Genomic DNA, 15,241 nt, shown 5'->3' with positions numbered 1-15,241 from the left:
CACCATTTTTTTTCATTTTTTTTAATTAAACAGATATTGCGTTTAAGGCTGGGGTCACACTTACGAGAAACTCGCAAGAGTCTCTCACCTCAATACCCGGCACTGCCGCCGGCACTTGGACCGGAGCCTTCAGCTACATAGAAATACATGCAGCCGCACACTCTGGTCCCAAGTGCCGGGTATTGAGGTGCGAGACTCATGCGAGTTTCTTGCAAGGGTGACCCCGGTCTAACTCAAATTTCGTGTGTGTGTCTTTATTTAAGGCCGGGATCATACATGCGAAAAACTCAGACGAGTCTCGCAGCTTAAAACCCGGCACTGCCGCCATCACTGGGCTACATAGAAATACATGCAACAGCACGCTCCACTCCCTAGTGCCGGAGGCAGTGTCGGGTATTAAGATGTGAGACTCGTCCGAGTTTCTCGCATGTGTGATCCTGGCCTAACTCTTTATTACCATTATATTTATTACTAAACATCGGACTTGGTATTATCTATAGATCTATCTATCTATCTATCTATCTATCTATCTATCTATCTATCTATCTATCTATCTATCTATCTATCATCTATCAATTATCTTCTATCTATCTATCTATCTATCTATCTATCTATCTATCTATCTATCTATCTATCTATCAATTATCTTCTATCTATCTATCTATCTGTCTATCTATCTATCTATCTATCTATCTATCTATCTATCATCTATCAATTATCTTCTATCTATCTATCTATCTATCTATCTATCTATCTATCTATCTATCTATCTATCAATTATCTTCTATCTATCTATCTATCTGTCTATCTATCTATCTATCTATCTATCTATCTATCTATCTATCTATCTATCTATCTATCATCTATCAATTATCTTCTATCTATCTATCTATCTATCTATCTATCTATCTATCTATCTATCTGTCTATCTATCTATCAATTATCTTCTATCTATCTATCCATCCACCTACTGTATGTATCTATCTCTCTGTGTGTGTAAACATTATTCTTCAATGGAGTATGTAAAAGAGGTTGGGCAAGAAATGACATCACGAATCTTTTTTTTTTCTTATTTCTTTATTTAGTTTTCAAAATCACACACAAATCCACATGTAAAAATGCATAAAAAATGCAAGTGACCTGTCAGTGACCTCTGCTGCAGATTTTACCTGCGTCAAATCCTGATGCAATGCTGACCGTTCATACATACCCTAAGGGGAGCCTAGGTAGGGAACATTGCTGTTGCATAGTCTTCCACCAGAATGGGATCACTGATGGATTCTCAGTAAATTTATTCTGCAGCCTGGAATAGACAATACATAGCTTAGTCCATAAAAGGTACACGGTTTATAATTGTTAATGAAACCTACTTGTCTAACAACAGAAAAAAATTCATTAAAATAAAATAAAATTGACCCAGATGTTGTTTAAAAACATCCTGCAATTACTTTTCTTCTTAAATATAATTTTAATTGCCACACCATGATGGACACTATTTTATTTTTGCTGCCTCCATGTGCCGATGTGTCCACCTCTTTAACTTTCCAAAAGTTCAATAGAAGCCCTAATTTCTCACAATAAATACTCTCAATACATTTTCACGACATGCCAGCAAAACCCTATGCAGGCACCAAATCACATAAAAACTACTACACATATAACATAATCATCTCCCGACGGAGTATCACAAAGTCATTAACCTTGGAATTTATAACGGCAAAAGGAGTGATGAGGAAGGGCACCTCCATAATAACAGTTGGAATCAGAAAAATCTGATCTCAGCTGGTTAACTTAAAAAAAAACGTGATCTCTTTGACAAAAGAAGAGGCTGTCGCTTGGCAACTCAGAGCTTCAACGTCCTCCATAGGTTTTATATGGGATTGAGGTCTGGAGACTGGCTAGGCCACTCCATGATCTTAATGTGCTTCTTTTTGAGCCACTTCTTTGTTGCCTTGGCTGTAGGTTTTGGTTCATTGTCTTGCTGGAAGACCCAGCCACAACTTATTTTTAATGTCATGGCAGAGGGAAGGAGGCAGTCACTCAGAATTTTATGGAACATGACTCCATCCATTCTCCCACTGCTGCAGTGAAGTAGTCCTTTGCCCTTAGCAGATAAACACCACAAAACATAATGTTTGCCTGTTCGTGCTTGACAATGGGGATATTGTTCGTGGGGTCATAGGCAGCATTTTTCTTCCTCCAAACACGGCGAGTTGAGTTAATTCCAAAGTGAAATCTGATGGCTCCTTTGTTCTCCAGGTCTAAGTTTTTCTCATGGTGAAAACTGGAGGATCATGAGAAGATTCACCATTTCCACTCTACGAGACCTCGGGATGGGCAAGAGGAGCCTAGAGGAGAAAATAACTGAGGAGTGTTCACACTTAATAAAGAACATTAAAAATTTTAAAGGTTTGTAGTATAAATAAACAAATATTAAGTTTATTAAAAAGATTTATAGAATACTTTTTTGTAGCAGAAGGAAGATTTCAGAGTGGTCGCCCCAGGGCATACTTCACTATGGTAAGTATTAAATTTGTCAAGTAAAATGAATGGGTGTGATCATCAAAAGGAGACAAGACTGGGGCAGTTTTGGGAAAAAAAAATACACCAATTTTTTTATATAAATAGAAAAAATCTTTTATGATAACTTTGCATTTCAGTGCATTGAAAAGCCATAAATGACACCTGCAATATTAACGTTACTAAAACATTCTGTCCCATTTGTAGGATCTTCATTTTTTCTCATTCTGATTTATTGACCAAGTAAATACTTATAGGCAGCATGATTTAAAGTCTAGCTATAGTTTTAAATTACCGTACTTTACAGAATAAGCTGTGATGTGTATATATGAGGAGCAATCCCATGTTTGGTCATAGTATAGCTTGTACCCTGCATCTTTTCATTCTTTCATTTACAGTTTTCCTCTCTGTCAGGGGCGTAATGACCACAGTCGCAGCAGTCACTGCTGACACCTGGCCCAGAGGACCAGGGGCATGCCGATGTCAGCAGAGACTTCAACTGGATGTACATCCTTGGAAGCACATCCAGCTGAAGTGTATCGGGTACATGTGCAACAATACATGCCGCCATACGATCAAAGGCTAGCAGCTGACATCGGCATGTGACGGGCAAATGGCAGTGACGTCATACGCTCCTGTCGGACACCGAAGTCAATTGCTGACTTCACAAGAGGAAGCGTTTGGCAGGAAAGTGAAGAGAAGCTGAGTATTTATTTACTTCATGTTATTCACATAAAATATTATTCACATATAATATTACTAATATGTTTATTCCTTAGTCCCATACTCTCCCTTTGTCTCTGTTCTCTTCCAGTCAAACCTTCGTTCTCCTCTCCTTTCCAATTCCTTTCTCACCATGTCTAGGGGATCATTGCGCATACGCAGGTTCCGTATGTTTCCTCTTCTTCTTAATTCCCTTATCGCCATGTCCAGGAGATCATTGCGCACACCCAAGTTCTGTATGTTTCCTCTTCTTCTTAATTCCATTATCGCTGTGTCCAGGAGATCATTGCGCACGCGCAGGTTTCGTACACCCCCTCTGACTTCTGGAAGCGCAGACCCACCTGACCGCAGTGCGTTCCACTGTGTGTCACGATGCGCAATTTTGGAAGTCCCATTGGTAAGGTGGGACGACCCTGTAAGCGCGCCCTGATACGAACTCCTTGGAGACTTCCAGAGCTCAGCACCATAGCGTAAACAGTATAAAATTACCCCAAGCACCTTCCTAACCCGTCCACGCCCCTTTTGATGAAGCTATTGCGAAACGGCGCTCGTCGGGCGCTGGGGAGCAGCACCAACACTCCACACATAGCGCCCGGATTTGCTACATTAACAGCTGCATAGCAGGTAATTGACTTATTGCAGTGTATTTCTTTCATTCCCTTTTGACTTCTCAGGCGCTGTATAGGCGGTGTAGTGGTTGTATCACTCCCCAGTTCGAATAGCAATAAGCTTTGCATTGCTGGGCATACCTCCATCTGCCTCTCTGTTTTAGGGAATATAGTAAACCGCAACATATTAATATTCCAGTCGTCTTTTCCTGCGTTTACATTTATTGTCACTGTGCACTTTATCTATTTGTTGTAACTACAAATTTCAGCTGTATTGAGGTTTGAATATTTACAGTTACACAATTTGTTGGATTTGTGCCTGGAAATCTCGCCCTGTATTTGGAGGTTCTTTTTCCCCCCTTTTTTGTTGTGTATAAATATACAAACTTTTAACTATTTATAAGAAATATATAATTTTTAATTGTACCCTTTATCACTTCTTTTCTTTTGTGGCACCTACCATATCAGAATATGTTTTTGATGTATTGTCGAAGTGACTTTAGCCTCTACTACAGTAAATAGGACTTTGGGAATAAACACAGTATGATGGGCCCGCAGCTCCCCTATACATAGTATGATGGGCCCGCAGCTCCCCTATACATAGTATGATGGGCCCGCAGCTCCCCTATACATAGTATGATGGGCCCGCAGCTCCCCTATACATAGTATGATGGGCCCGCAGCTCCCCTATACATAGTATGATGGGCCCGCAGCTCCCCTATACATAGTATGATGGGCCCGCAGCTCCCCTATACATAGTATGACGGGCCCGCAGCTCCCCTATACATAGTATGATGGGCCCGCAGCTCCCCTATACATAGTATGATGGGCCCGCAGCTCCCCTATACATAGTATGATGGGCCCGCAGCTCCCCTATACATAGTATGATGGGCCTGCAGCTCCCTGTCATGATTTGGCAGTCTGCAGTTACTTAAAGTGACTGCAGACATTTATTCCAAGCCTTAATCAACTTTATAGTAATAAATTTCTTATTAATAAATTATTAAAGCACCACTCTAGGAGAGTTTTTTTTTCCACCGCTGGAGTGGTGTTTTAAGTGCAAGTCCCCTGCCATCGTCATATACTCATCCTCCGGCGTAGTCACTATTTGGTGGCACTGCTGCAGTGCCGCGGCTCTAACTTGTGAGTGCAGCTTCTGACTGGCCAGAAGTGAGAAGCTATGTCACAAGCGCTCAATGTAAGACTATGAGAGTGAGAAAGAGGCCAGAACGAGGCTCCCACAGACTCACACTGATTAGTGACCTCTGCGCTGCTCCATGAAACACTGGAGCCGCGGACAGGTCACAAACTGCAGGAGACAGAGCCGAGCGAAGACAAAAACAGATGAAAATGCCAGAAGGTACTCATCAGACAGGGAGCAGGGGACTTGGATTTTCAGCACTACTCCAGAGGTGAAATAAAAAAAAATACTGGAGTAGTGCTGTAAGTGGGATGCAGCTCTTGGTTACAGTATGGAGGCTTCTTATACTAATTTCCATAAAAGACCCAGGTGGTATGTATCAAAAGCCCCCTGCCCCCTCATCTCCAGCCTCCCCAGACAGCAAATTTTACATGTGATGGATATAATATCATAACAAAGCATTATAATATTCAGCCTCCAGTGCCCTATTCCCTTCCCCCACTTTAGCCCCAACAATACCCCCCATCATCTCACATCCACCCCCTCAGTGCCCTGTCCCACCTCAACCACTTTCAGCCCCCACAACACCCCCATGGTCTCACATTCACCCCCAGTGCCCTGTCTCCCCTCCCCCACAATACCCCCATGGTCTCACATTCACCCCCCAGTACCCTGTCCCCCTCACACACTTTCAGCCCCCACAATACCCCCATGGTCTCACATTCACCCCCCAGTACCCTGTCCCCCTCACACACTTTCAGCCCCCACAATACCCCAATGGTCTCACATTCACCTCACAGTGACATACCTGAATTTAGTAAACCTAATAAGTTCCATCCCCACTTACTGATGAAGTTTGCAGGCAGGACCAGGAAGTGTCTAAGTGAAATTAAAGGTGGGCACTAGGACCCAGCGTGCTTGAGCCAATCCCAGCATGCACATTGTAAAGAAAAGTTACAGCTGGGGAAAAGCATCATCATCAGGTCAGACAGGCAACACCATTCACTGCAGGAGGGAGACTGCAGCCGGCCACTGTGCTAGCAGCCTGCAGAGTCTCCGTCAGATGGAGCAGACATTATACTGCTCTGCTCCTATGCTGTGTTCTGCCTCCTCACAGATGTGGCCCCGCCCTGGCTCCCGGTGGGCCCCTTCATGTGACAGGGCCCGGGGCGACGGACCACTATGCCCCCCAGTACCTACACTACAGCGGTGGGGTTACTTTCCTTGGAGCCGCTGTGTACTCTGCACACCCCCACATGTGGGAGTACTGTCCTTTAAGCTGCTTTGTGTGCTGTGCACCCCATCCTGTAGGAATACTGTCCTTTGTGGGTAATTTATCTGGATTGGTGTCTGTTTTTCACTAGAATGTTAAATAAATAATTGCCATTAGCCATCTAGCTGCCCTTTCTAGGGTCAAAACCTAATGTTTGTGGACTGCTATCTGTTTTTACTAGTTTGTGAAAAAAATAATGCCATTAGTTGTCTAGTTGCCATTTCCAGGCCCAAAAACTAATTTTTCTGGACTGTTTTCACCTGTCTGTTTTTTACTAGTTCGTGAAATAATTATATGGCATCAGCCAACTAGTTGCCATTTCTAGGCCCAAAAACTATTGTTTCTGCCCTGGTGCCTGTTTTTTACTAGTCTGAAATAATTGACATTAGCCATCTAGGTGCCATTTCTAGGCCCAAAAAATAATGTATCTTTTGTCTGTTTTCTAATTCTGTTGCAAAAAAATAAATCTACTCTTCCGCCATCACTTTGAAAGTATCGTTTAAAAAATCCACTTGCAAAAATGAGAACATTAATTAAGGAATGTGGACGAGATCGCGGTGGTGCTGGTGTAGCTACTGATGGTTGTGGTGGTGTAGCTAATCCAGGGAGAGGACATGATCATTTTTTCCCTGCTACGTGCCCAAATATAACACCTTTTTCTGTTGCACGTTATGCGTCCTTTAAAAGGCTTGAATACCGCTGCATGAATGGCGAGGAAACAAGATGTTGAAATGTGTTAGATTGGATGGCTGAGAGTGAATCCAGCTCCTTTGCATTATCTTCCACTCGGTCCACAGTAGAAAGTGCACAGTTGGCATGTTAGGACCATGGTCATCTGGCTTTCACTTCACTCCTTTGCAAATCAGCCAAGCAGTCTGAACTACAAGTCACGCAGCAGTCTTTTCTGCTTTTGACTCCATCGGCTGGGGTTCCGTGGCTCATCCACCTACCACAGCCCCAGAAGTGGAAGAGACTAAGTGCACTGATGCTCAACCTCTTCATAGGTTGGAAGATGAGTGCATGGCATGGTTAGTACACATGGTGAGTGGACCATCATAGCACACATCAGAAGATGACAAAACTCAGTTGCCAACTGCAGTGTCTTTCTGCAGTGTGTTCAGACTGATAAGGAGGACAGAGTTGAGAAGTAGGTGGAAGATGATGCGGGAGATGATGAGTTATAATGATAATCTTTATTTTTTTATATAGCACTAACATATTTTGCAGCGCTTTACAGTTTTGCACACATTATCATCGCTGACCCCGATGGGGCTCACAATCTAAATTCCCTATCAGTATGTCTTTGGAATGTAGGAGGAAACCGGAGTACTGGAGGAAACCCACGCAAACACGGGGAGAACATACAAACTCCTTGCAGATGTTGCCCAAGGTGGATTTAGAACCCAGGACTCAAGAGCTGCAAGGCTGCAGTGCTATCCACTGAGCCACCGTCCTGCCTGCCCTGTTCCTAAACCCCATATGGAGCAGAGGCCATCTTTGTGATGTGCGCAGTTTGGAGGAATAGGAGATGGCCACGCTGCAACAGCAGCTCAGCAAAAAAGGGAGCAGGGTGAAAAGGCACAGTCAGCCGCTACCCCTGACCAAACCACTGAAATTAGCACACCAAAGTCAGCGTAAAGCCAGTCTCACACGTCCAGATTTTTCCGGTACATGAAGAAATGGTCCCGGAGCTATCCGTGTCCGTGTGTCCGGGTGTGCACGTAGGCCATCCATATGTCATCCGTGTGCTGTCCATGTATATGTGTTTCTCATCCATGTGCTGTCTGTGTGCTGTCCGTGTGTCCGTATCTTTAAACAATTTGTTTCAATTTTAACCCTATGACTTTAAAAAAGCACACGGACAGCACACGGCCGGCACACGGCCGGCATCCTTGTGCGGTACGTGTTTACACGCACCCATTGACTTGTATGGATCCGTGTGATCCGTGCTTTCCCAAGAACACTGACATGTCTCCGTGTTTTGCACACGAACACACGGTCCATGAAAACTCGCTGACATGTGCAGAGACACATTCATTTTAACGCGTCTATGTGTGTCAGTGTCTCCGGTACATGAGGAAACTGTCACCACCACACGTACCGGAGCCACTGACATGTGAAACCAGCCTAAAAGAGCTTCCAGGTGTGGCACTTCTTCAGGGTACATGCTGCCAACAAGCAACAGGTGGTTTGTACTCTGTTCCATCAGACCATGAAGCGAAGCATGAATGTTCTTAACCTGAGCACCACCTGTATGATGAGGCATCTGAATTCCAAGCACGAGGTGCAGTAGAGAACACACCTTAAAAATCATGACAGATTAGAGCCTCCTCCTGCTTCCTCTTCTGCTGCGGTCCCAGTCTCTTCCTCTCATTCACGATCAACAGGACCACCTGCCTCTCTGCATTAAGAGGATGTAACAGGATCAGCAGCACCAACACCACAGTGTCACCAAGCATCTCCACACCATCCCATGGAAGTGTTCAGCTATCCATCCCCTAAATACTCAAGAGAAAAAGGAGTTATCCCCCTTCCCACCCACTAGCTATGGTCCTGAATGAAAACACTTCCAAATTACTGGTCTCTGAAATGCTGCCATTCCAGCTGGTAGAGAAGGACAGTTTTAAAAAACTGATGGAGGTGGATGTCCCAAAGAAAGTTTTCCCCAGAAGACACTACTTTTCCAGGTGGGTTATCCCTGCCCTGCACAAACATGTTGTGCACCTATTCTGACTCTTCAAGGCAGTATGAGTCTCTAAATCCTTAGCAATCAATCCCTTAGATAACTGTATTATGTACTCACATGCCAGGCTTCCTCAGACAGTGCCAACTCAGCCATATTGACTTGCAATAAGAGTCCAGGAGAAAAAAGTTGATATTCTCTGAAATCTTGTATTAAGAACTAAGCAGCAAGTGGAAAGAGTAATCCCAAACAGAGGAGTATGCATGTGTATCCAAAGATGGCTACAGCAAACTGATAATGAAAAATAATGGAGGGGCAAGGGCTAACATAATCAACTACAGAAGAGACAAAAGGACTAACTTAGAGGGCAGAGCATCTCCATAGCAACAACAGAATGCAATGCATAATACAGAAAATACACACATTGTTCCCATTCATGGAACACAACACTCCCCATCTAAAATCTTCAGATTTCACAATGTCTCTGTATGACGTGACCAGTCATTGCTGTCCAACGCCAACATGGAACCTGAAAAGAGGAGAGAAAAGAAAACACTATGCAACAATAATGCAACAATTCAAGTCCATACTCAAGCGACGACGCGTAGTCCTTGAATAAAAGTAAAAAATATGAATATGAGTTCAGTAGAAAAAAACATCTTTGGGTTGGGGAAGCCGCAACAAGCCATCTATTCCTCCAACCCAACAATCCAATGATAACATTTAATCCAAGGAGAAGTGTTCCAGTCTGGTTTAGCACAGAGCATTTTATGTCCTAACATGGCTGGGGTATGAGGAAGTATGTTCCCTGCTGTGACGGAGTCCAGCAACAATGTTCAGTTCATGTGAAATCCTCCTTTGGTAGAAGTAGCATGAGTTCACTGACTGGGCGAAAGAAGATTCAAGTTGAACCTCCTTTTGTCACCTTGACATCTACCTTCCGAGTCTTTCTGTTATTGCTGGGCACAACCTTGGTGATAAGACCCATCAGCCAGTGGTTATGATGAGCTACTTTGTCTTTTAAAAGGACGAGATCTCCTCCTTGTAGGTTAGGAGTTGGCCTAATTTCCTTGTCAGATTCTGGATCCACCAGCTTATTGGTGTTGCTGATGTATTTATCGTAGGTATCCTCATAAAAGATACTTGGAGGTGTCAGCCACATGTTGTCACCGAGCTTGGATGCAGCTGTGAGTCTCGTTCCTCAGTCAGCTGGGTTTAGATCAGAGGGGATGTGATGTCACTGCTCAGGAGTAGCAAATAGTGTTGAGCGATACTTTCCGATATCGGAAAGTATCGGTATCGGAAAGTATCGGCCGATACCGTCAAAATATCGGATCTAATCCGATACCGATACCCGATCCCAATGCAAGTCAATGGGACGAAAATATCGGAATTAAAAAAAACCCTTTATAAACTTGTAGGTTCATTCTACATGAAGGAAAACAACTAAGAATAATGTAGGATGTATTGGGGGACGTGGCGGAGACATTAAAGGCACAGAGGTTTAGCCCAATGTAATAGAACAGCAGGATTTTGTTTTTTTTTATGACGTTCGGCGGTAGAAAGATTTTGACTATGTTAATTTTTTTTTTATTTTGTCAGATATTGATGTTTCACTACTTCCACGCCCTTCACCTTCCTTTTTACTTCTCCCACACTTTCTTCTTCATTATCCTCATCATCAGCTTCTTTGACATCAACTATCTTCACCTTATTCATCTTCTTCTTCATCTTCTACCTATTATTTTTTTTGGTTACATTGTTCATATTCTTTTTATTTTACTATTATCTTCATCATTTTCTACTTCTTCATCATATTCTTATTTGTGACAGGCATTCCCGTAGTTGTTATCTATAAAAGTTTGAAGATTACACCTTCCGTTCTGCCTTGGTCCCGAACCTTGCCCGGACTATACCTGTAACCTAGGACCATTTGGACGGTAGCTGACTGAGTGACGGTATAGGGTGAAGTATGGACGGTGTTTAAAACCAAACAATATGCCTCTGCATGTGGCTGTCTTATTCAGGCAAAGGGGAATGGATATACATATTTAATTATATCCTTGGATTTGTATACGAATTGGGACACCTGATGTTGGTGGATTTTGTCCCCTGTGAGACTTTGCATAATATACTGAGCCTCTCTGCCACAGGTCAAATGTGGATTTCCCCTTGACGTTTTGACCACTCTAGTCTGCACCCAATGGTCTAAATATATATGTATGGATAAATATGAGATACAGCATTGGTTTCTCCACCATACAATGATATCTGTGTAGTTGGGCAATAAGGTATACTGCATATAATCTACCTTATACATATATATTTGTGTACCTTGTTATTGGAACATGTTATTGTTTGGATCTAACAAATATTTTCCAATGTGGAATAAGTTTTAAATGTTTTTAATAGTGTGTAATGTCTGTTTTTCTTGTTTTGGGTGTGCTAAATAAAATCTATATTTTTTGAAATTATTGGAGTTTTGTGTGGTGATCCTACAAATATATGCATGTTTCTGCTTTTCTTATATGGTTGTTACTATTGTGTTTTACATGCATGGTGGTGATCCCAGACAAGTAGTATTCTTATAAGATTTTGTGATGGTGCCCACTTAAACAAATATAGTATATAACCTTCCGTTCTGCCTGTCACAAAAGAGTTACATTTGTCCGCGTTCAGTTTGGCCTGCAGCATCAGGCTTTATCCAGGGGCACCACGAGGAGGAACGGACTCACCCCCATACACTGCTTAGTCTTCTTCTGCTTATAATTTAGATAATATTTTTTGCTCTCATATTTAGTGTTATGCTTAATGTTCTTCTGCTCTTTGTTCTGCAGCCTCTTGTTCTTCTGCTTCTCGGTCTTCCAGGTCGTCGTCGTCTCCAGGGTCGTCGTCTCCTGAGTCGTCGTCATCGGGGTGGTCTTCAGGGTCATCGTCTCCAGGGTCGTCGTCATCACGGTGGTTGTCGTCTCTGGTGTCGTCGTCATCTTAGGGGTGGTCTTCCGGGTCATCGTGTTTAGTCTCTTGAACTTGGAAATGTAGCAGAAGGTACAAGAAGGCTGAGAAAATGCCGAGAACCAGCTGATGGAACTGGAACTCGGATGGCTACCCGAAGGTCCAAGAGCCAATGGAACTACCGAGGACCAGCTGACGTTACTGGAACCCGGTTACTAAGCAGGAGGTACCCGTGCCTGAAAGCACTACCAAGGACCACCTGACGTTGGTGGAACTCGGATACCCAGAGGGAGGCACCTAAGCCAAAGGCTCTGCCCGGAACCAGCTGACGGTACTGGAACCAGGATGGGGAGCAGAAGGTACAAGAGCAAAAGACACTGCCGAGAACCAGCTGACGGTGCTGGAACCCGGATGGGTAGCCGAAGGTCCAAGAGCCAATGGAACTACCGAGGACCAGCTGACGTTACTGGAACCCGGTTACTAAGCAGGAGGTACCCGTGCCTGAAAGCACTACCAAGGACCACCTGACGTTGGTGGAACTCGGATACCCAGAGGGAGGCACCTAAGCCAAAGGCTCTGCCCGGAACCAGCTGACGGTACTGGAACCAGGATGGGGAGCAGAAGGTACAAGAGCAAAAGACACTGCCGAGAACCAGCTGATGGTGCTGGAACCCGGATGGGTAGCCGAAGGTCCAAGAGCCAATGGAACTACCGAGGACCAGCTGACGTTACTGGAACCCGGTTACTAAGCAGGAGGTACCCGTGCCTGAAAGCACTACCAAGGACCACCTGACGTTGGTGGAACTCGGATAGCCAGAGGGAGGCACCTAAGCCAAAGGCTCTGCCCAGAACCAGCTGACGGTACTGGAACCAGGATGGGGAGCAGAAGGTACAAGAGCAAGTGTCTGCGTGGCTTTTGCAGGACACGATGCCGGCTGCACAGCAGGGGAACAGCTGGCGGTGCTGAACCCCACTGACACATTGGCTGGTGTTTTTCTCTGTGCAGCTAGCAGTACCGGGCCCCAACTGGCGGTGTTAGAGCCCGGGGTCAGCAGGAGGAGGAGATGGAGCAGAGTGTAGGCTGAAGCCTGCACTGGCGGCAGCTTTGGGTCTGTTGTGCCTGCGTGGCGGTCGCAGGACACGTTGCCGGCTACACAGCAGGGGAACAGCTGGTGGTGCTGGACCCCACTGACACATTGGCGAGGTGTTTGGCTCTGTGCAGCCAGCACTTCCGGACAGCAACTAGCGTTGTTGGAGCCCGGGCTCTGCCGGTGGAGCAGAGTGTAGGCCGAAGCCTAATTGAACCGATTTCAAAGGTAACCTTTAACCCCCCCTCAGGGGTTACAAACTAGAAGAGCCACAGCTTAGGCAGCAGTAGTGCCGCACAAGTCAAAGGTTGCTCTTTTAATTTTTCTCCTTGCACACGCCGAATGAAACACGTATTACATTTAGCCCTTTATACAGTCAAACTGTGTTGGAGGCGCAAGTTCCCTTCGTAATGAGACGCAGCACAGATGTCAAGAATCCCACCTTGGTGCTGGGTGCAGCCTCCTGAGCGTTGTTATTTGCTGTACAGGAGTCTGCGCTGTCGTGTTATCCCCCGGCCTAGCGCTGTTAGCGCTGCCCATCTTCTGACCTCATGTAATGTCGGCCGGTGTGGTTCGCGATGACCATGAATCCCAGCCCCGCAGTGTCTTAACATTGTTAAAACACTGCGGGGCTGGGATTCATGGCCTGGCGCAGCACATATGTTCGCCTCTGACACTCGGGTCCTTACACCCGCTTCAGACTGTGCGGCGTCAGCTGATCCCTTATCGCATGCCGCGGCCATGAAGCCGCACAGTCTGAAGAAGGCGGAAGGAGATGAGGGACAGGCGAAGATATGCACCGCTCCTGCCCATCAATCACACCCTCGCAGTCCCAAGAAATAAGACACCGAGGGGCGTTGTGTGGGTCAGGGCGGCCGCAGAGGCGCAGGCAGCCAAACAATGATGCCAGAAGACGGGCAGCGCTACCAAGGGGGTTGCAGCGTGTCATTACAAAGGAAAGTCACACCACCGGGACGGTTAAATGGTCACACAGGGGACACATTTTAGACGTGTTTTCAGTTCCACATGTGCGAGGAGAATACGTTTATGAGCCACCTTGCACACATGCAGCATTCCCGCTGTACAAGGTGGCCTTAAAAACGTACAAACGCCTGGGGGAGGGGGGACAGGTTCTCTTCAATTTCAGTTCTTGTGTCTGCGTGGCTTTTGCAGGACACGATGCCGGCTGCACAGCAGGGGAACAGCTGGCGGTGCTGGACCCCACTGACACATTGGCTGGTGTTTTTCTCTGTGCAGCTAGCAGTACCGGGCCCCAACTGGCGGTGTTAGAGCCCGGGGTCAGCAGGAGGAGGAGCAGGAGGAGGAGCAAGGGGGAGGGGAGTGTAGGCCGAAGCCTGCACTGGCGGCAGCTTTGGGTCTGTTGTGCCTGCGTGGCGGTCGCAGGACACGTTGCCGGCTACACAGCAGGGGAACAGCTGGCGGTGCTGGACCCCACTGACACATTGGCTGGTGTTTTTCTCTGTGCAGCTAGCAGTACCGGGCCCCAACTGGCGGTGTTAGAGCCCGGGGTCAGCAGGAGGAGGAGATGGAGCAGAGTGTAGGCCGAAGCCTGCACTGGCGGCAGCTTTGGGTCTGTTGTGCCTGCGTGGCGGTCGCAGGACACGTTGCTGGCTACACAGCAGGGGAACAGCTGGCGGTGCTGGACCCCACTGACACATTGGCGAGGTGTTTGGCTCTGTGCAGCCAGCACTTCCGGACAGCAACTAGCGTTGTTGGAGCCCGGGCTCTGCCGGTGGAGCAGAGTGTAGGCCGAAGCCTAATTGAACCGATTTCAAAGGTAACCTTTAACCCCCCCTCAGGGGTTACAAACTAGAAGAGCCACAGCTTAGGCAGCAGTAGTGCCGCACAAGTCAAAGGTTGCTCTTTTAATTTTTCTCCTTGCACACGCCGAATGAAACACGTATAACATTTAGCCCTTTATACAGTCAAACTGTGTTGGAGGCGCGAGTTCCCTTCGTAATGAGACGCAGCACAGATGTCAAGAATCCCACCTTGGTGCTGGGTGCAGCCTCCTGAGCGTTGTTATTTGCTGTACAGGAGTCTGCGCTGTCGTGTTATCCCCCGGCCTAGCGCTGTTAGCGCTGCCCATCTTCTGACCTCATGTAATGTCGGCCGGTGCGGTTCGCGATGACCATGAATCCCAGCCCCGCAGTGTCTTAACATTGTTAAAACACTGCGGGGCTGGGATTCATGGCCTGGCGCAGCACATATGTTCGCCTCTGACACTCG

The 15,241-nt window shown here is 46.0% G+C and overlaps 1 protein-coding gene across 1 annotated transcript in view; it reads left to right on the top strand.

Moving 5' to 3' along the window:
* Nucleotides 1–15,241, top strand: part of LOC143808728 (cytochrome P450 2K4-like) — a 111,853-nt gene that overhangs the window by 14,299 nt on the left and 82,313 nt on the right. The window contains exon 3 of the mRNA XM_077291670.1: nucleotides 2,260–2,409. Within this exon, the coding sequence (XP_077147785.1) occupies nucleotides 2,260–2,409 (150 nt within the window). The remainder of the gene's footprint in view (nucleotides 1–2,259; nucleotides 2,410–15,241) is intronic.

This window comes from Ranitomeya variabilis, chromosome 2 (assembly GCF_051348905.1).
Source record: "Ranitomeya variabilis isolate aRanVar5 chromosome 2, aRanVar5.hap1, whole genome shotgun sequence".
Taxonomy (NCBI): Eukaryota; Metazoa; Chordata; class Amphibia; order Anura; family Dendrobatidae; genus Ranitomeya; species Ranitomeya variabilis.
The sequence above is the reverse complement of the archived record's forward strand: the minus strand, read 5'-3'. Positions and strand labels throughout refer to the sequence as shown.